Here is a 21,545-nt window from a genome sequence, read left to right as displayed (position 1 = left end):
CCGGGAGGCGACATTCTTTCACACATAAATGCTAATAAGAAGCTGAGATTTGATGAAATTGAAAAACGGGCTTCACAGTTAAGTTCAGATGGTAATGGTCAATGGCTGTGTGCAAAATCAGAGCAATTGCTCCAGCCATTGAGGAGAACCGGGTAGCTTCACCACTACAGACAGAGGCCGCACCACTACAGACAGAGGTTACTTGAATTATAGTAGGATTGTATGTCCATGGCAAAAATAGAATTTTGTCAAAAATGTCCACCACAAGCCAGCATGGCGATGATGACCCCTGGACTGGACTTTTACTTTGAATACTCTTGCGCAAAAAAACAAAAAACAAACAAAAAGCAAACCCCTGTAAATTGTTGAAATGTGCAGATACAAGGTTGCTGCCCTGTTGTGTTGATGTGAATCACAGGACTCACGTTGAACACAGGAGCTGTTCTCTTTTCATTCACTAAACAAGACAAACTAAAAGAAAACGGACAGAATGGTCTGTGACAAAAACGAGGTCTGTCTGTCTGTCCAGCCAGCTGTCCATCCATCTTTTACTGTAAACCCCCCCCTCTCTCCTTCCCATTCAACATTCAAGAGAGAGGGGTCTGTGTGTGTGTGTGTGTGTGTGTGTGTGTGTGTGTGTGTGTGTGTGTGTGTGTGTGTGTGTGTGTGTGTGTGTGTGTGTGTGTGTGTGTGTGTGTGTGTGTGTGTGTGTGTGTGTGTGTGTGTGTGTGTGTGTGTGTGTGTGTGTGTGTGGAGGAGGGCAGCTTCTGCCAGTAAAGACTGTGTCACCATTTCTCTCTCTCTTTCACACACACACACACACACACACACACACACACACACACACACACACACACACACACACACACACACACACACACACACACACACACTGTTTCTAGTCAGTAGCTGAGGGGAAGCAGATTCCTGTAGATTGGCCCAATTATAGAGAATCACAATGAACTCTCTCATGACCAGAATCACACACGCGCACGCACACACACACACACACACACACACACACACACACACACACACACACACACACACACACACACACACACACACACACACACACACACACACACACACACACACACACACAGAGCTTTCCCTACCAGGATAGCTGATTGGCATCTGAGTTGACCACAAGGTGGCGTTGTGCTCTAACATAGCATTTATTACATTATTGTGTCTGTCTGTCTAACTAACTGACTGTATGACTGTCTGTCTGTCAAACTGTCTATCTGTATGTCTAACTGTCTGTCTAACTGTCTGTCTGTCTGTCTGTCTGTCTGACTGATTATCTGTCTGTCTGTCAAACTGTCTGTCTTTGTCTAACTGTCAGACTGTCTGTCTGTCAGACTAACTGTCTGTCTTTCTGACTAACTGTCTGTCTGTCTGTCTGTCTGTCTGTCTGTCTGACTGACTGATTATCTGTCTGTCTGTCAAACTGTCTGTCTTTGTCTAGCTGTCAGACTGTCTCTCTGTCTGACTAACTGTCTGTCTGTCTGTATAACTGACTGACTGACTGTGTTTGTGTCTGCGTGTGCAGTTACAGTAGTGTGTGTGTGTGTGTGTGTGTGTGTGTGTGTGTGTGTGTGTGTGTGTGTGTGTGTGCGTGCGTGCGTGCGTGCGTGCGTGCGTGTCTCTCTGCAGGGGGAAGAGCTTCATGCCAGAACAGGCGGAGTCGGAACTCCCCCCCCCCCCCCCCCCTCCTCCCCCCCCTCCGTTCTGCAGCACTGAGCGGAAGGCAGGCTCTGGTGTGTGTTTTCTCTCTCTCTCTCTCTCTGTGTGTGTGTGACTGTGTGTATTCATGTGTGTAGAGACGCGTGTGTGTGTCGGTGGGAACTCGAGCGACAATAACACGATCAACCAGAGGATAGGAGGATAACACACACACACACACACACACACACACACACACACACACACACACACACACACCGCCCCCCCCCCCCCCCTCCCTCCCCGGCTGGTGGCACAACTTGTACCCGGCGCTCGGTGCGCGAAGCTCGGCGTCGCTGAGCCTCCCTTTGCTCCCTCCTCTCTTCTCCTCCTCCTGTCTGCTCCTCCTCCTGGTGGAGAGAAGGAGGCCCCTCCACCACCTCCTCCTCCTCCAGTCTGATCAGCAGTAGACCCGGGGGAAGGAGATCCTGGAGGAGAACCAAACCACGGCCTTATTATTGATCTGTGTTTATCCGACGGTTAGCGAGCAGGAGGAGGATTATTATTAAGGACTCTGTGGCGCTGCTGCTCCTCCCAGCAGAGGAGGACTCTGTCTGCTCCTCCAGGAGGACCATGGACGGATTCACCGGGAGTCTGGGTGAGTTTGAGGCCGCCCTGGAGGCGCCGTGAGGCGGCGTGGAGCTCTCTGTCTGCTCCGAGGACCGAGGCTATACCCGCCGAGGTATGGCCTCTCAGAGAGAGAGTCCGAGGCTATACCGCCGGTATAGCCTCGATCCTGTCTGTCTGTCTGTCTGTCTGTCTGTCCCCTCTTCTCCTCTCTTCTCTGCTCTGCTAGACACGTGTCAGTGCTAGACAGACAGACAGACAGACAGACAGACAGACACGTGAGAGTCAGTTTATTTTTATGGCTTTGTTTGTTTCACTGAAGATAACAGCTAGCTGGTATACCACACACTGTGTGTGTGTGTGTGTGTGTGTGTGTGTGTGTGTGTGTGTGTAGGCTAGTGTGTGTAGGCTAGTGTGTGACAGAGTGTGTAGGCTAGTGTATCTGTGTGTGTGTGTGTGTGTGTGTGTGTGTGTGTGTGTGTGTGTGTGAACAAAGACTTGTGCAGAGAAGACTCAGGAAATGATTTATTTATCCAGTCTGCTGCACGCGCCAACAGGCCCATCACTGATGGCTCAATAAAGTGTGTGTGTGTGTGTGTGTGTGTGTGTGTGTGTGTGTGTGTGTGTGTGTGTGTGTGTGTGTGTGTGTGTGTGTGTGTGTGTGTGTGTGTGTGTGTGTGTGTGAGAGAGAGAAAGAGAGAGAGAGTGTGACTGAGTGAGTTTGAGAGAGAGAGAGAGAGAGAGAGAGAGTGAGAGAGAGAGAGAGGAAGTGTTCTTCTATAAACAGATGCCATTATTTGCTGAGTGATATGAGTTCATTTACAACTGACATGAACTACCTGAACTACAGTGTGTGTGTGTGTGTGTGTGTGTGTGTGTGTGTGTGTGTGTGTGTGTGTGTGTGTGTTAATGATAAATGAAAAAAGGCAAGGAGTGGAGTATTAAAACAACCTTCTTTTATCTTCATGTTGTAAACGGGTGTGTGTCCTGTCTGTCTGTCTGTCTGTCTGTCTGTCTGTCTGTCTGTCTGTCTGTCTGTCTTTCTCTGTGTATTTTTGTCTGTCTGTCTGTGTGTGTCTTTTTTGTCTCTGTCTGTCTGTCTGTCTGTCTGTCTGTCTGTCTGTCTGTCTGTCTGTCTCTGTGTCTGTGGTTCTGTCTCTTTCTCCATCCTGGTGTCAGTAGGGTCTCAGGTACATTGTGTCCACTAACCTTGTATTCCTTACTATGGTTCATTGTAACTGTCACTGATCTGGATACATTAGTATTACTTCTGCTACTTCTGTTACCATTACTACTGTTAGGGTACTCTATTACACTACTACTACACTACTACTATACTACTACTACACTACTACTATACATGATACAATGAGAGGGAGAGAGAGAGACAGAGGGGGAGAGAGGGAGAGAGAGAGAGAGACACAGAGAGCAAGAGAGCGAGTGAGAGAGGAGGTGAAAGGTGAGCGGAGCAGAAAGTTGGAGGAGGAGGAGTCTTGTGGAGCAGACTGCACATGCTCCAGAGCATTTCCAGATGCAGGAATGTCACTCACACACACACACACACACACACACACACACACACACACACACACACACACACACACACACACACACACACACACACACACACACACACACACACACACACACACACAGAGAGAGCGAACCCTGGATTACAGCTGGAAGGGAAATCAATGGGTCTCCTCTCCCTCAGAACTCATGATTCTACGGTTTTAAAGTGAATTACGATGAATCTAAATATAAACAACATCATTTCAAAACAGTACTTTGAGACTTGCGCGCGTGTGTGTTTGTGTGTGTGTGCGTGTGCGTGTGCGTGCGTGCGTGTGCACAGCTGTGAATGAACTAAATGTCATTAGGAGTTTGCTGAGCAAATGAACCAACAAAGGGCGCAGGGTGATGACATCATCACTCTGACCTGTTTCCTGGCACACACTGATGACATGCTTCTGAGGAGAGAGACAGACAGACAGACAGACAGACAGACAGACAGACACACACTAGGGCTGAACGACATGGACAACATTTCATATCTCATTTATGCCAGATATCTAAATAGCGATATGATATACACAATGACTGTGGGTTCACCGTTGTCATTTTATAGTTTTTGTAGCAACGGTAAAAACTAAAGCATTCAAAAACCAGAACATCGATATTGTAAAACGCGTACTTGCCTATTCACATCACGAATGCTCTTATTTTGAAGGCCCGCTGGAAGTCAAACGTTTACAGTAGTGTGGTGGTGGTGTTTACCTGTAGAAACACACTACAGTAGTGTGGTGGTGTTTACCTATAGAAACACACTACAGTAGTGTGATGGTGTTTACCTGTAGAAACACACTACAGTAGTGTGGTGGTGTTTACCTATAGAAACACACTACAGTAGTGTGGTGGTGTTTACCTATAGAAACACACTACAGTAGTGTGGTGGTGTTTACCTATAGAAACACACTACAGTAGTGTGGTGGTGTTTACCTATAGAAACACACTACAGTAGTGTGGTGGTGTTTACTGTTTACCTATAGAAACACACAACAGTAGTGTGTTGGTGTTTACTGTTTACCTATAGAAACACACTACATTAGTGTGGTGGTGTTTACCTATAGAAACACACTACAGTAGTGTGGTGGTGTTTACTGTTTACCTATAGAAACACACTACAGTAGTGTGGTGGTGTTTACCTATAGAAACACACTACAGTAGTGTGGTGGTGTTTACCTATAGAAACACACTACAGTAGTGTGGTGGTGTTTACCTATAGAAACACACTACAGTAGTGTGGTGGTGTTTACCTATAGAAACACACTACAGTAGTGTGGTGGTGTTTACTGTTTACCTATAGAAACACACAACAGTAGTGTGGTGGTGTTTACTGTTTACCTATAGAAACACACTACATTAGTGTTTCTATAGGTAAACACCACTACTGTAGCGTGTTTCTATAGGTAAACACCACTACTGTAGCGTGTTTCTATAGGTAAACACCACTACTGTAGCGTGTTTCTATAGGTAAACACCACTACTGTAGCGTGTTTCTATAGGTAAACACCACTACTGTAGCGTGTTTCTATAGGTAAACACCACTACTGTAGCGTGTTTCTATAGGTAAACACCACTACTGTAGCGTGTTTCTATAGGTAAACACCTATGTTTAACACCACGGTAGGAGACACAAAGAGTCTCCTTTCTGTCTCCCACCGGAACCGCTGCCTACCGGTCCGGTTCCATTTGGGTGGAAGTTGGACCGGTACCGCAGGTACACTGCAGATGCTGGCCAAGCTTTCGCCGCGACCTGTTTTTAGACAGAGAGCTGCAGTCATCCTTAAATGTGTCGTGGTGAGTCGCGAGTCCTCCACCTCTTCAGGTCTTCAGTGTTAAGAGCCATGAAATAATTTATGTTATAGACCATTTTACTCCCCCCCACACACACACACACACACTCACACTCACACTCACACTCACACTCGCACACACACACACACACACACACACACACACACACACACACACACACACACACACACACACACACACACACACGCGCACGTGTACTTGCTTGCACTTGGCCGGCTACTTTCCTGACCCAGCTAGACATTATTAGTCTGACCTAGTGGAACTCCCTGCAATGTGTCGCATTGCGACACGTTATGAGCTTGTTGTAGATGTGCTATTATCGCAGAATGCCCCCCCCCCAACCCCCCCCCCCCCCCCCCAGAACAGGGACCTCTTGACGGTTCACGTGGTCATAACTTTGTTTACTCTGAACACGGGGGTAGTTTGGAGGTGGCAGTGCAGGCGAAGGGCCCCGTTCTCTCCTCAACAACACACTGCAGGTGCAGATAGAGGCCCTTCAGCCTTTCCATAGACCAGGGGTCTTCAACGTTTTCAGGCCAAGGACCGCCTAGCTGAGAAAGAGATGAAAAAGGTTGAAAACCACTGCTATAGATATAAGTTATGGGAGCAAAACCGAAAGCAGAACGTCTCTCTTCTCTGTCGGGGTGGAAACCTCATAAGTCCACAACTGACACTTTTCAGGATTCCAAATTCCGTTCCACAAGCTTCGAACTTGTAGATCTGCTGCTTTTGATGCTTTTGTGTGACGCTGTAGTACAGGGGTCTTCAAAAGGGGGTCCGGGGTACTACAGGGGGTCCCCCAAATCTTTGTGTGATAGGATTTTTTTTACATTAACCACTTCAACCCTGACATCCCATTTCTGAGGAGAACTTTAGCCAAAAACAGCAGATCTACAAGCTCACAACGCCTCACGCTGTGAGGCGTTGTGAGCTTGTAGATCTGCTATTTGGCAAAGAAGTATAGGTGTAGAGGAAAAAAAGAGCAGACCTAATTTAAAAAACAATAGTTATATAGAGGGGGTCCCTGCTTCATCTCTCTTTCAGCTAGGGGGTCCTTGGGCTGAAAACGTTGAAGACCCCTGCTGTTATGTGATCAAGTGGGGCGTTAATAATTTACACAAAAAAGTTTAACAGAAATGAAGATGGTTTCTGAATGCAGACGTATAGCTTAGCGTTGGGGGAAACGAGGCTCCACAGAGCTCAATGTAAAGAACACAACGCTGTTCCTTTAAAATGTAAAATGTCGGTGGGGGGGGGGGGGGGGGGGGGGGGTAGTTGGAGAATCAATGTACAGCACAGTCAGTCACAGCTGGAACTCTGCCAAAGTGTGTGTGTGTGTGTGTGTGTGTGTGTGTGTGTGTGTGTGTGTGTGTGTGTGTGTGTGTGTGTGTGTGTGTGTGTGTGTGTTACTGCCGGTTCCAGACTATAGGCGCTCACATTCCAAGTGGAGTGTGCCCTGTTCCGCGCTCACGCACACACACACACACACACACACACACACACACACACACACACACACACACACACACACACACACACACGCACACATACACACACACAACTTTAATGACAATTTGTGTAAAGAGTATCAAGATTTTACTGATTCTCTGTTGCAGCAGATCTCGTACTGTAGTGAATGTGTGTGTGTGTGTGTGTGTGTGTGTGTGTGTGTGTGTGTGTGTGTGTGTGTGTGTGTGTGTGTGTGTGTGTGTGTGTGTGTGTGTGTGTGTGTGTGTGACAGTGTGTACACTATGTCTGTGTTTGGCGTTGTAGGTTTAATTAGAAACAGGGGCTGGTTGGAATGCGTGTGTGTGTTTGTGTTTATGTGTGTGTTTGTGTGTGCGTGCGTGCCAAGGAGAGGAGAAACAACAAACACACATTACTACCCTCACACTGCATACACACACACACACACACACACACACACACACACACACACACACACACACACACACACACACACACACACACACACACACACACACACACACACACACACACACACACACACACAGAGATAGACTGACTGACAGTGATGGATATGCGTCTGAGGAGAGACATCATGATGTAAATGTTAGCTTACCGTGTTTAACTCTTTCCTGCCCGCCGCCCGACTCAACTCTTCCTTGAGAAATATCTGGCTACACGCTATTTCACTTTAACCACTTAAATCCTATATTATGGTTCAGCGGGGTCCCTCAGGACTGCATGCTAGTGTCTCTTCTGTTTTCATGTTATTGTGGGGATGTGAGTTTGTCGATCTGCTATTTTCCTGCGAAGTTCTTCTTACCTTTTCTATGATGTTATGATATCTTAGGATGAATGGTACAGTAGAAAATTTTCATAACTCCACCCCGGGTCCGCCACAGCTTAAAACGTACGTGTGAGATCTGACGTTCATAGTGACAGAAAGCTATGCAACCAAAAAAATAAAGAATAATAATAATCTAAGTCTCGCTAGACGAGATTGAAATCAGTGTTCTGTCACTATGAACGTCAGATCTCACAAAAAAAAAGAACAAAAAAAGCTATTAAAATATGTGATCTAACGCAAGGCCTATCCGCGCACGTTTTAAGCTGTGGCGGACCCAGGATGGAGTTATGAAAATGTTCTACTGTACCATTCATCCTAAGATATCATAACATCATAGAAAAGATAATACTGGGAACTTATTGTGTGTAATTTCTTTTGGCTATTCAAACATAGCAGATCTACAAGCTCATAAAGCGGCACTGAGTGCCGCGCTATGAGCTTGTAGATCTTCTATTTTTGAATATGTGTTCCCGGTCTTAAAGGGTTAAGTGGTTAATCCACAGAGTAAACATGTCTAGCAGAAAGTATTATTATAAACTCTTTATTTACACAAAGCACTTCATTAGATTTGACCGGGTGTCACGGATTAGTTTGAGATCCGTTTTAAGGTTCGACACCTTTTTTAGTTTGGAGCTCTCTGGTTCTCAAAGTGGGTTTCTAGGGACCCCCAGGGGTCCTTGAGGAGGGGGTCCTGGTAGGGGGTCCCGATGCAAAATGAGTAACGGCTATTCAAAGATACGCGTGTAGATCGGCTATTTAAAAGAAAAAGAAAAAAAAGACAAATATTCTGTTATGGGTGTCCCTGGCAGAGATATTTATTTACATTATAATATTTCATGTGGGGGTCCTTCACATGAAACATTTGGGAGAAGTTAATCCTTTTAGCCGTAAAGGCATGAGGAGGATCTTTTTGTTTTTGTCGCATTCCTGAGCCAATAATTAGATTACCGGCGGAAAGATGCTAATGTATCCGCTAGGAGACTCTTTGTGTCTCCTACCGGTCATCAAATGATTGCATTTTAAGCTTGTAGATCAGCTATTTCCGCTTTTTGATTACGAAGCCTAAAAAGGCCAAACAGAAATGTAATTTTTATTCATAATGCTGATTATGCTCCAATGTTCAATGGCCAAAAACAGAATTAAATCGTTAATCGCAATTATTTGTACGACAATTAATGGTCAACTTGAATGTTGTCATGGTGACGGCCCTAGGCGGGAGATGGCTGACTAGTCGCACCTGGCCTGAGTCAAACTGATTGGACTCTGAGCTGGGTGTGTGACGTCCGGCTCACATTGGCTGTGGTTACATGGACATCATGTATTCATTCAGAATCAACTCATTCCGAATAGAGATTCTTAATCTGTTCTACTTACCTGTTTACATGGGACATGAATACAAGTATTCCTCGTTTACATGACCCAAAGCATTCATTCGGAATATAACTTTTACAACTTTTACACCCAGATGCATCAACAACAAAGTTTAAATAAAGCATAGTCTGGGGCTAATCAAGGATTTAACGTAGAAACAAGGAGCACACACTCGAGGCACCGGGTGCAAACCCAGATTAAAAGGATGGTTTCAAACTAAACAGGATGAGAGTGAAAACGAGGCTTAACATTTTGTGCGACTGGATTAAACCAGGTTAAAGCCTAATCCCTGTCTGTGCAACCGGGCCCTTAATTAGATCAGCTGACGGGAGTTTTTGAAAACTCCAGCAGACTTAGCGTTGCGCTGGGCATTTACCTTGCGGTCGCGCGTCGCCCACACTTCTCCCCTACCTAGGGGCTGTCACCATTACAAATTTAAGTTGACGGTTAATTGTCACACAAATAATTGCGATTGACGATTTAATGTTGTTAATGTGTTTTTGGCTTTGGACATTGGAACATATTGATACAATTTAACATTTCTGTTTGGTTTTTAGGCTTCATAATCACAACTTACACAGGGCTGAAAACATTACTGACATATTTAATAATATACTTTCATGAATATGTAAAGATAGCAAAAAAATATATATTTTTGGGCGGTGCAACCGCCCCTATATGTGAGGTTTGGACATCGACCCAATTGCACCCCCCCAACCCTGCGCTGTGATTGGCCACCATTGTACCCCCCTAACCCTGCACCGTGATTGGCCACCATGACTATTCAGGACTGTGATTGGCTAGAAACACATGACACATGTGCATAGCCCTATAAATAGGACTATGCACTTAAAAGAAACACGTTTATGTTTTTTTTTAAGTGAATCACTTCCATCACTGTGATGACCACTGTGACCACACCGCCCACTTCACACTGGGTGTGATTTTTGAGTGGTGCCAAGTTCTGCCAACCACTCCTATATCTGGCTTTGTCCGTGTGTCCGTATGTATGTATGTATGTATGTACTGTATGTCTGTCCGATAAACAAACATTGATGACAGCATTAATACGGGGGTCAATACGGGGCTCATCAAAGGCACCACTCACTTCACACAGGGTGTGATTTTTTATTATTTTTGTCTCCGCCAGGAGACTATGTTTTCACTTTCCGTCCCCCCCCCCCCTCGGCCAAGCTAACATTGGTCAAGCCTCACGTGACACGTGACAATACGTTGAAAGAGTGTGCTCTGATTGGCTAGTGAGACGCATGACGTATAGCGGCCTATAAATAGATGTGTCACTTTGAAAGAGTCTGTGTCTCTTTCAAAGTGAGGTAAGACAGGAATAATCACGAAATGGCTGAGAAATGGCGGAGCAATACATTATGTAGACACACTTAAAGAACATTGTTTGCAGTCAATGTGCCATCTGACGTACACACTATCATCAAAATTCCAATCTTGGAATAAATTCCAATATTTGCTGGCGGAGACTTGTGCTCCGAGGAGCACATTTTCTAGTTTGAAAACGATTGACGATTGATTGATTGATTTATGTAAAAAATAATTGCGATTATCTCAAATAATTGCAATTAGGCGAAATATGTAATAATTGCCGAAAGCCTAAACATTTTCAACTCGGGCGCCTGGAAGTGCTTTTAGGCGAGCGCCCTCCCATTGGACACGGCACGGGGGCCTAGTGTTGCAGATGTAGGAGGAGTTTTAATGTTTATCGTACCGGTTGACTGTGTGTCTGTGTGGCGGCTTGTTGCACAGTTTCTATGTCCATCTAAAAATATCATTTGCGTTTTTTTAGTTCCAGGTAAATGATTAGGAGGATGTTGGAGAGGTGACAAGAAAAACCTGTCCTGTGTGTGTGTGTGTGTGTGTGTGTGTGTGTGTGTGTGAGAGAGAGAGAGAGCGAGAGACAGAGAGGTTCATACCAAGTAAATGCAAAACATAAATGATTTACTGCTGTCATTTGTTGTCACAGAGTTAGTCAGAACAAACGGCACAGAAACATTACTTGGACCGATAAGGTGTAGCTCATAATGCCTACTATACCCTTTTTACCTTATAATACACAATACTACAATAAGAAAAAACATCCATACAAAAGACAAAAACAAAGACATACTAGAAACAATATTTTATGGTTTTATATTTATCTACTTTATCAGGGGTCTTCAACGTTTTCAGGCCAAGGACCCCCTAGCTGAGAGAGAGATGAAGCAGGGACCCCCCTCAATGCATTAAAAATGTGTTGTAGATTAAACTCTGTTGTTTTTTTTTACTTGGTCTGCTCTTTTTCCCCCTCTACACCAAACCTCTTTGCCAAAAAATAGCAGATCTGGCTTGAAGTTCTCCTCAGAAAAGGGATGCTAGGGTTCAAGTGGTTAAGGTAAAAAAATATATATCACACAAAGGTTTGGCGGCCCGCCTGTAGTAACTCTGAGGACCCCCTAGGGGTCCCGGACCCCCTGTTGAAGACCCCTGTATTATATTATCTTTAAACATTTGAGGGAGAGAGAGAGAGAGGGAGGGGGAGGGAGAGTGTGTGTGTGAGAGAGGGAAATATTACAGACAGACAGACAGACAGAGAGACAGACAGACAGACAGAGAGAGGCCCAGACTTGTCGTCTATAAAACCATTAAGTATAATGAAACGGGACACACCCTCGGAGAGAGAGAGAGAGAGAGAGAGACATATGATAGGTGTTTATTTGAGACGGAGAGGAATGCTCTCCATTAAGGACGGGGAGATAAAGACAACATGTGCGTTTGTGTGTGTGTGTGTGTGTGTGTGTGTGTGTGTGTGTGTGTGTGTTTTAGTGAGTGTTTTCGTGTGAGTGTGAAATTAATGCTCTACCGCCGTGTCATACAGGAAGAGTGTTGCACAAAAAAGCGGCGAAAATAGAAGCTCTACTAACAAGTTCACAGCTCACGCAACGCACCGGCCAAGCGCTGTGAGCTTGTAGATCTAACAACATGGGGTTTTCATAAAGTCAGAGAGAGAGAGAGAGAGAGAGAGAGAGAGAGAGAGAGAGAGATCCACCACAGTCTGAAACTCACCTCTTCAGACTCCATTTCACCCTCAAATGTTTTTGTTTTGTTTGCGTGTCATTTTTAGATTTCTTTCGGCTATTCAAAAATAGCAGATCTACAAGCTCATAGCGCGGCACTCGGTGCCGTGCTATGAGCTTGTAGATCTGCTATTTTTGTGGATTTTTAAATAATTTTTTTCTCCCCAATTTAGTCATTATGCCAACTAGTTCCTCCCTACACACACATGTGTGTGTGAGTTGTCACTGCTGTTGGATCATACTGACTCACCTGTTGAAACGATATAATATAGACATAAATATATACAGTATACGTTACATATAGATAGATATGAATGTGTAATAATTGAGTGGAGTCAGGAGTCAGTGCTCTGGAATTTCTCCTAGCACCGCACTACTTCCCTTCCTGTTGGACAGGAAGTACTACTCGAGTCCACTTCCTGATTCTGAACAAGGTAATTGATAGAAGAAGGTAGTATAGGGACCATAATGAAAACTACATGTCAACGATTGTTGTGACATTGACGATGATATTATCGCGATAATCAAGCTATGCTTAAAACTCTCTTAAGGCACTAAGACCTGGAACGCATCTGTGTCACTTTTTGATTTGAGCTAAAAAGCATTATTTTACAGTTTGGCTATTCAAAAATAGCAGATCTACAAGCTTGTAGATCTGCTATTTTGGAAAAATCGTGAAAATGTGTGCAAATCTTTTAATATATGTTGTTTTAAAGCAAACATTTGTAACTCAAATCTTTGCATCTGAGGGTCCCTGGAACAACATATTTTGAGATGAGGGTCGGCGGCCAAATACATGTCATTTTGGGGGTCCTTGAGATGAGAAAGTTTGAGCATCAGAAAACTGTTGGGATTTAGAAGACATTTTGTAGAAGCGGAACCTCAGGTCTTAATGGGTAGAGACACTTTTGTCAACCACTTCTTGAACCCCAGCATCCATTGTCTGGAGTGGAACATTTGCACAAAAATAGCAGATCTACAAGCTCACAACGTGTCGCAACTGCTATTTATAGCAAAGAGATTTAGAGAGTGAAAAAAACACTGTATCAAGTATGTTCTTTACAGATGCGTTTTTTTTTACCAATTCTAGAGGGTTTAATGTGGTACGGGATATGCAGCTTGGCAAAGGTGAATTGATCCCAGTGTATGACCGAGCACAATTTCCCGATAAATTTAAATCTCTGCGATACGATTTATTGTGAGCGTTTCTTCATCACGATAAACGATAATAATGATTACGTCCCATCCCTAGAAGGTAGGGTCGTTTCCATGGTGACAGTCAGACATCATTGACTTTATTTACCTTGATTCTGAATAAGGTAGATCCAGCAGCCGGGGGAAAGGCATATTTTTGAATGAATTTGTCATCTTCATGGTCTTTATTGTTAGTCAGAACATGCCTGAAACTAATTCATATGGTAATAGACAAATAAGCGCTATAATCCATTAAAATAGTTGCTAATTATCAACATAATCGGACCTGCAGACCTATACGACACAACATGATATTGTACAAACAAACACAACACAATGTAATGTAATACAGTACAGTACAATCCAATACTGGACCCCCAGTTTGACATGCATTAGGCTACGGACCCCCATTTAATGGCATTTCTATCTCTGGGACCCCAATTTATATTGTAGAATCAATGTTGATTTAACTCTAAGAGTGTACAAATGGAACCAAATGGACATATTAGGGTCCATTTGGTTCCATTTGTACACTCTCTGAGCTACAGACCCATAAGGGTCCATTTGGTTCCTAGCTATCCATCACTTAGCTGGGGACCCCCTGGAACTCCCTCAAGGACCCCTGGGGGTCCCCGGACCCCACTTTGAAAACCAATGATTTGTTGACCTGGGATCCTGTAGTTTCTATAGTTTCAACGTAAAGGTTATTTATGTTTTGATATTATATAGTCTGTAGACTGATTCTAGGTTCTTGGTTTACCTGTGATCCTAGTTTACTGAGGCACTACACCGGGGTTCCCCAATTACTTTTCCCCAAGGGCCAAATTTATTATGTCTCCTGTACCGAGCCGAGGGCCAGGGGGGGGCATTGTGAAATTTTAGAAATGTTTAGTTTTTTATTCGTTTTTTTTTTCTCTAATCGAGCTAATTTGACACTGTGTTATTTTAGGCCTGGGATTCTTAAATCCTGTGTTGAGGGTCACACAAGGGAAAAATGCACTCTGGAAACAAAACAAGTTGAGAATCAACCATTTACTTAAAACATTTGGTTGTTACAGTATGCTTGAAAAGTAATACAGATTAACAGCAGCCAGTTGTACATACTGAACATCAAAATAAGTCCAGAATCAACAATTTATTTACAGATGTGTTTGTTAGTCTGCTTGAACAGTAATACAGATATTATTTCTTTAACTGGAACTGTGTCATTTTTAGATTTGAGCTAAAAAGCATTATTTTACACTTTACACTTTGGGCTATGTGCCGCGCTACGAGCTTGTAGATCTGCTATTTTTGAAAAATCGTGAAAATGTGTGCAAATCTTTGAATATATATATTTTTAAAGCGAACATTTTTAACTCATATCTTTGCTTCTGGGGGTCCCTGGAACAAAAATATTTTGATGGGGGGCCAAATACATATAATTTTGGGGGTCCTTGACATGAAAAAGATTGAGCACCACTGATATAGAAACATACGTTTTTCAGAATACTGAGATTTAGGAGACATGTAGAATCGGCTTCAGGCCTAAATGGGTAAAAAAAAGAAGAAAAAAAAGAACAGTTGCTCCCAACTCCGCCCATCGGGGAACCCTGCACTACACTGTCTCTCTGCAGTCTGTGTGTGTGTTTACCTTGTTTACTGTAAGTCGCTCTGGATAAAGAGTGTCTGCTAAATGCCTCAAGTGTAAATACAATAGAACTCAGTACAGTTAGAGTAGAACACAATAGAATACAGAGTACAGGTGAGATGTCTCTCCAGGTCAAAGCTACAGTTAGAAAGCATCTGACGCGCACGCATGTGTGTGTGTGTGTGTGTGTCTGCGTTCCTGTGTGTGTGTGTGTGTGTGTGTGTGTGTAAGCGAGGAAGGAAGACCTCTGTACTTGTCATATTTCACAATGGACTGCCACATTCCTTAGCCACACACACACACACACACACACACACACACACACACACACACACACACACACACACACACACACACACACACACACACACACACACACACACACACACACACACACACCGATAATCCATTTCAACTGTATTCTGTTTCTGTCTTAAAGGAGCACGTCACCTATTTCCAACGTTAACTTCATATAAGTGGGCGGGATTAATGGCCTTTGACTTCACTCTCCAAGGGCCAATCACAGATTACTTTTCAGCCTAATTATTCAGAAAACCCCAGACCACAGAAAATCCACTGAATGTTCAAAGTTCAGTTTTTTTGGGGTGTAATTGAGGTCATAAAACCCCCCAAAAAATAAAAAAAAGTGAAAATGAATGTCATAGAACCTTTAAAATCTAAAATGACAGCTGCGTTCCCGGATTGACTGGATTAAACAGTAGAGATAACGATTCATAGTAAGACAGTTGATTATCAATACAGATACGTGATGATAGAAACCGGTGAGTTGAAAGATGAATCACGTTTCTCTTTTTAAACAGCAGAGTGCGTGACCTAGTTTTGAGTTCACTTGTTCACCACACACACACACACACACACACACACACACACACACACACACACACACACACACACACACACACACACACACACACACACACTGTCTTTTTTTTTATATAGAGTACACATTGACCCTAACCCTGAACCATTCTTTCATTTGATAGAGAAATAAAATATGTTTCCTAGTTTTTTTTCTGGATTGTTTTTAAAATAATAATCATAATTTGGAATTTCATTTAGTTAAATAAGGGGAAAATGTGTGAGAACCTCATATGAAAATATGGTGAATCTTTACCTCCCTAGACTTAACCGTCCTCAAGGGGAAATTCCTTTTCAAATCATTATTCATAAGACATTCATAAGACATTCATAAGACATTCATAAGACATTCATATGACAAATCACTATTCATTTTCAAATCACTATTCATATGACACACAATAACAATCAGGGTTGCCAGATCTGCGTATTATAATTTCCCCCGCAAGATTTTATTTGAAAATAGCAGATCTACAAGCTCACAGCGCGACGCGTTGTGAGCTTGTAGATCTGCTATTTTCAAATAGCTGATGTATATGTTAAAGTTAGAAAATGTGTTTATGCGATCGCAGAATTTACAGCATAATCAGCAAAATGGCGCATAATTATGCGGGGGTATCGTTTTTTCAAAAAGGCTGCATCGCATCGCATAATATGTGATTCGCATCGCATATTTCCGCATATTTCGCATTTTTCGAAACTTTTCGCATATCGCTTATTTCGCATATTGCCGCATATTTCACAACTTTCCGCATATTTCGCAACTTCCCGCAATTTCACCGCATAAAATTGCAAAAAAAAACGCATATTTCGTCGCAGAATCAAGGATTTTAGCCCGCATAATCAAGGGTTTTAGCCCGCATAATCAAGAGTTTTAGCCCGCATAATCAAGAGTTTTAGCCCGCATAATCAAGAGTTTTAGCCCGCATAATCAAGAGTTTTAGCCCGCATAATCAAGAGTTTTAGCCCGCATAATCAAGAGTTTTAGCCCGCATAATCAAGAGTTTTAGCCCGCATAATCAAGAGTTTTAGCCCGCATAATCAAGAGTTTTAGCCCGCATAATCAAGAGTTTTAGCCCGCATAATCAAGAGTTTTAGCCCGCATAATCAAGAGTTTTAGCCCGCATAATCAAGAGTTTTAGCCCGCATAATCAAGGATTTTAGCCCGCGTTTTTCTGGAGGGTCTTGCTCATGTGGCCCATAGACGCTTCTTTTGGGCTGGTTGTCCTAGACCTGGTTGCTTGTTTCTCTCACAGAATCTGGCAACACTGATAACAATACAACAACAAGAACAGCACAAACTGTTACTCATGACTGTTCATTAAGGCCTGTTGTTTAAGGTGGCTTTGGCTGCCCCTCTACTCTTCAGTGTGTGTGTGTAGCTCAGTGTTGTGTGTGTGTGTGTGTGTGTGTGTGTGTGTGTGTGTGTGTGTGTGTGTGTGTACCTAGAGGGAAGTATGGCAAGGTTGTGTGTGTGTGTGTGTGTGTGTGTGTGTGTGTGTGTGTATGTGTGTGTGTACACACCTGTACCTAGAGGGAAGTATGGCGTGCGTGTGCGATGCTATACTCTGAGGTATTTGACACTGTCAACCATTTCAGCTGTTTGCTTATTGATGAGGTGAGGTGGTGGCACACACACACACACACACACACACACACACACACACACACACACACACACACACACACACACACACACACACACACACACACACACATTATCATTTCCGTTGTCTTGCTGACATGGAGGTGGAGAGATGGTTGTCGTGACGTGTGAAACCGCGTTGTCACAGTCCAGACACAGTCACACACACACACACACACACACACACACACACACACACACACACACACACACACCCACACCCACACCCACACCCACCCACACACACACACACACACACACACACACACACACACACACAGTCCAGAGTGGTTGTGTGTGAGCCAGCAGATCATGGCTTGGATTAGAGCTGGGGTCCTCAACGTTTTCAGGCCAAGGACCCCCTAGCTGAGAGACAGATGAAGCAGGGACCCCCTCTATATCGTATAAAATTGTGTTTCAGATTCAAACATTTTTGTTTACTTGGTCTGCTCTACCCCCTGTTGAAGACCCCTGGATTAGAGTCCAGAGATTTTGGGTCTAATGCCGTTTTTGTCTCTCATATGGTGTTTTGACGTCTCTTAACCATGTTTAGACCGGGAACGCATCTGTGTCATTTTAAGATGTCTTTGGCTATTCAAAAATAGCCAAAGGATTTTTCTTTTTTTTTTGAAAAATCCTGAGTATTTGTGCAAATCTTTGAATATATATAATTTTAAAGCGAACATTTGTAACTCAAATCTTTGCTTCTGGGGGGTCCCTGGGACAAAATCTTTTGAGATGGGGGTCCGCAGCCAAATGTATATCATTTTTGGGGGGGTCCTTGACATGAAAAAGTTTGAGCACCACAAAAAAACATGTTTTAAAAAAAGAAGCAAAGATCTTAAATGTTAGCTTTACAGAAAATAATATATATTCAAAGATTTGCACACATTTTCACGATTTAAAAAAAATAAATGCAGATATACAAGCTCATCATAGCGCGGTACGAGCTTGTATATCTGCTATTTTGAATAACTAAAGAAATCTGAAAAATGACACTCAGATGTGTTCCCGGTCTTAATGGGTTGAATCGAAAAATGTTCTAATTAGTAAAAAAAAAGAAAAAGTATTTCATTAGACATTATGTTTTGGGCATATCATTATCAGTGAAGATTTTCACAAATCTTCAAAACATTTCTAAAAATGTTCATCTACGAGCTTGTAGATCGGCTATAGGGCATCGCAGTTCTCGCCCACTTCCTGGTGCCGGAAGAAAATACTCAATGCATTTTTCCCATTGACTTTTCCAAAAATATTTATATCAATTCATTTAAGCCTAGAATCAAGCTATCCAGGCTCCCGGTGAATCATGACCATAAAACGTTTGATTCTGTGAAAATACTTTTTTGAAAACGGCAAAACAAAGGGTATTTATTAAATATAGTATATCATATAATTAAATATAAAATAAAAAAAATCACAGAAAAAAACGTTTAATGATCATGATTCACTGGGAGCCTGGATAGCTTGATTCTAAGCTTAAAAAGTCAATGGGAAAAATGCATTGAGTATTTTGCAGTGGAACCCGGAAGTGGCCGCAACTGCGATGCCCTATATCCCCCAGCGTCCGTATTATGGGGGAAAGCTTTCGCTGAACATAGCCGATCGACAAGTGAGCTTGTCGAGCGACTATTTTCAAAGAAAGCTTTCCCCAGTATTGGAGGGAGGAAGGTAGTTACGTCTGATGGAAGAAGGTAGTGACGTCTGATGGACTGCTAGAGTCATTGGTCTAGCTTGGTGTGTACAGGAAGGGGCTCGGCACACATCCCTGTGGCACTCCCTGGTGTTGGTGTGCCGATGAACACCTTGTAGATGATGAATACATAATGAGCCAGTGTGTAGTTCATTATTTATTGACTCTCTATCTGGTAGCAGTAATATGCCTGTGTGTCTATCTGGATCAGTGTTTCTCAACCTGTGGGTCAGGACCGACATGATTTTGGGGGGGATAATTTTTTAGGGGTCACAGACTCAAGGCCCGAAAAGTTTGATAACCACTGCTCTAGATGACAGTCTACCTGTCTGTCTCTCTAGATGACAGTCTACCTGTCTGTCTCTCTAGATGACAGTCTACCTGTCTGTCTCTCTAGATGACAGTCTACCTGTCTGTCTCTCTAGATGACAGTCTACCTGTCTGTCTCTCTAGATGACAGTCTACCTGTCTGTCTCTCTAGATGACAGTCTACCTGTCTGTCTGTCTGTCTGTCTGTCTGTCTGTCTGTCTGTCTGTCTGTCTGTCTGTCTGTCTGTCTGTCTGTCTGTCTGTCTAGGTGTCTGTCTAGGTGTCTGTCTGTCTGTCTGTCTGTCTCTCTCTCTAATTGTCTGTCTGTCTGTCTCTCTAACTGCCTGTCTGTCTCTCCAGATGACATCATGTCTGCTTATCTGTCTCTCTAACTGCCTTTCTGTCTCTCTAACTACTTGTCTGTCTCTTCAGATGACAGTATGTCTAACTGCATGTCTGTCTCTCTAACTGCATGTCTGTCTCTCTAACTGCATGTCTGTCTCTCTAACTGCATGTCTGTCTCTCTAACTGCATGTCTGTCTCTAACTGCATGTCTGTCTCTCTAACTGCCTGCCTGTCTGTCTAGATGACAACATGTCTAACTGCCTGTCTGTCTCTCTAAATGACATCATGTCGAACTGCCTGTCTGTCTCTAGATGACAGCGTGTCTAACTGCCTGTCTGTCTCTCTAACTGCCTGTCTGTGTCTCTAACAACCTGTCTGTCTCTCTAACAGATGACAGCATGTCGGGGGTCAGTGACGTCCAGGACCGCCTGGCGTCTCTGGAGCTGCGGGTCCAGCAGCAGGACGATGACATCACCGTGATGAAGGCGGCGCTGGCCGACGTCCTCCGCCGATTGGCTGCCTCCGAAGACTCCGCCCCTCCCAGCGCCAAGAAGCACACAGGGGGCAAAGGTCACCACCTCTGACATTTAACCGTAGTGATTTAAACAGTACTAGTACTACTATAGAGAACCCAAGGGTGACAGCACTGCCACTAGAGGGCGCTAGCACCCTGGGTCACAGATACATTTTTTACATTGAAAATAAATACAATAGAGAAATCTTAGATTGCGTCAAAGAACTGTGTTCCGAAAATAAACAAATCAGCCTGGCAATTTTACTCATATGGACATGAAGCATCAACTGACGACTTCACCCATTTTCAACCTGTCCTCACAGCTCATGATAAAATGGTACCATTTTTGTCTACTCAGTCTGTGTCTCAGAGGAGGGCTGTGGACAGTTCAGAAACCTGCCTACCAGTGACATCATCGTTTTTCAAATATATATATCTTTTTTTCATTAACGCCAGACCAATGGCTTCCATTATAGCATGCTAACTTTCCATGAATATAAAGCCTGCAGTTTCTATTAGCTTGGAATTCCCCATTGATGATGTCACTGGTAGGCGGGTTTCTGAACTGTCCACAGCCCTCCTCTGAGACACAGACCAAGTAGACAAAAATGGTACCATTTCATTATGAGCATTAATGAGGACCAATTATATGAAGATACGAAAGATACTATGAAGTACGAAAAGAAATACATTTTCTCCAAACACAGACGTGATCAAATGTAGCTCAATATCATAAACGACACAAAGTCACAGGGCTGATGTGTTCATGTTCAGAACCACGCTCTTATGACGAAACCACGCGCACGCTTCATAGTCGCACGCTCCTACTGCGCACTCCCATTTGTTTATGTTTTGCCGGCTCCAGGCTTTGTCTTCACCTAGCAGGTAAATTAAC

The 21,545-nt window shown here is 43.4% G+C and overlaps 1 protein-coding gene across 2 annotated transcripts in view; it reads left to right on the top strand.

The window, feature by feature from the left end:
• Nucleotides 1-1,762: 1,762 nt before the first annotated feature.
• Nucleotides 1,763-21,545, top strand: part of eml4 (EMAP like 4) — a 69,726-nt gene continuing 49,943 nt past the window's right edge. For both annotated transcript variants that reach the window (XR_014602112.1, XM_084076551.1), the window contains exons 1-2: nucleotides 1,763-2,326; nucleotides 20,527-20,706. Coding sequence is in view for 1 of the 2 variants with exons in the window: in XM_084076551.1 (XP_083932677.1) it covers nucleotides 2,302-2,326; nucleotides 20,527-20,706 (205 nt within the window). In the remaining variant the exon portion in view is untranslated. The remainder of the gene's footprint in view (nucleotides 2,327-20,526; nucleotides 20,707-21,545) is intronic.

The sequence above is a fragment of the Gymnoscopelus microlampas genome, assembly GCF_963454915.1.
Source record: "Gymnoscopelus microlampas genome assembly, chromosome: 13".
In the NCBI taxonomy this organism is placed as follows: Eukaryota; Metazoa; Chordata; class Actinopteri; order Myctophiformes; family Myctophidae; genus Gymnoscopelus; species Gymnoscopelus microlampas.
Note: the sequence above shows the minus strand (reverse complement) of the source record. Positions and strands in the feature narration are given on the sequence as shown.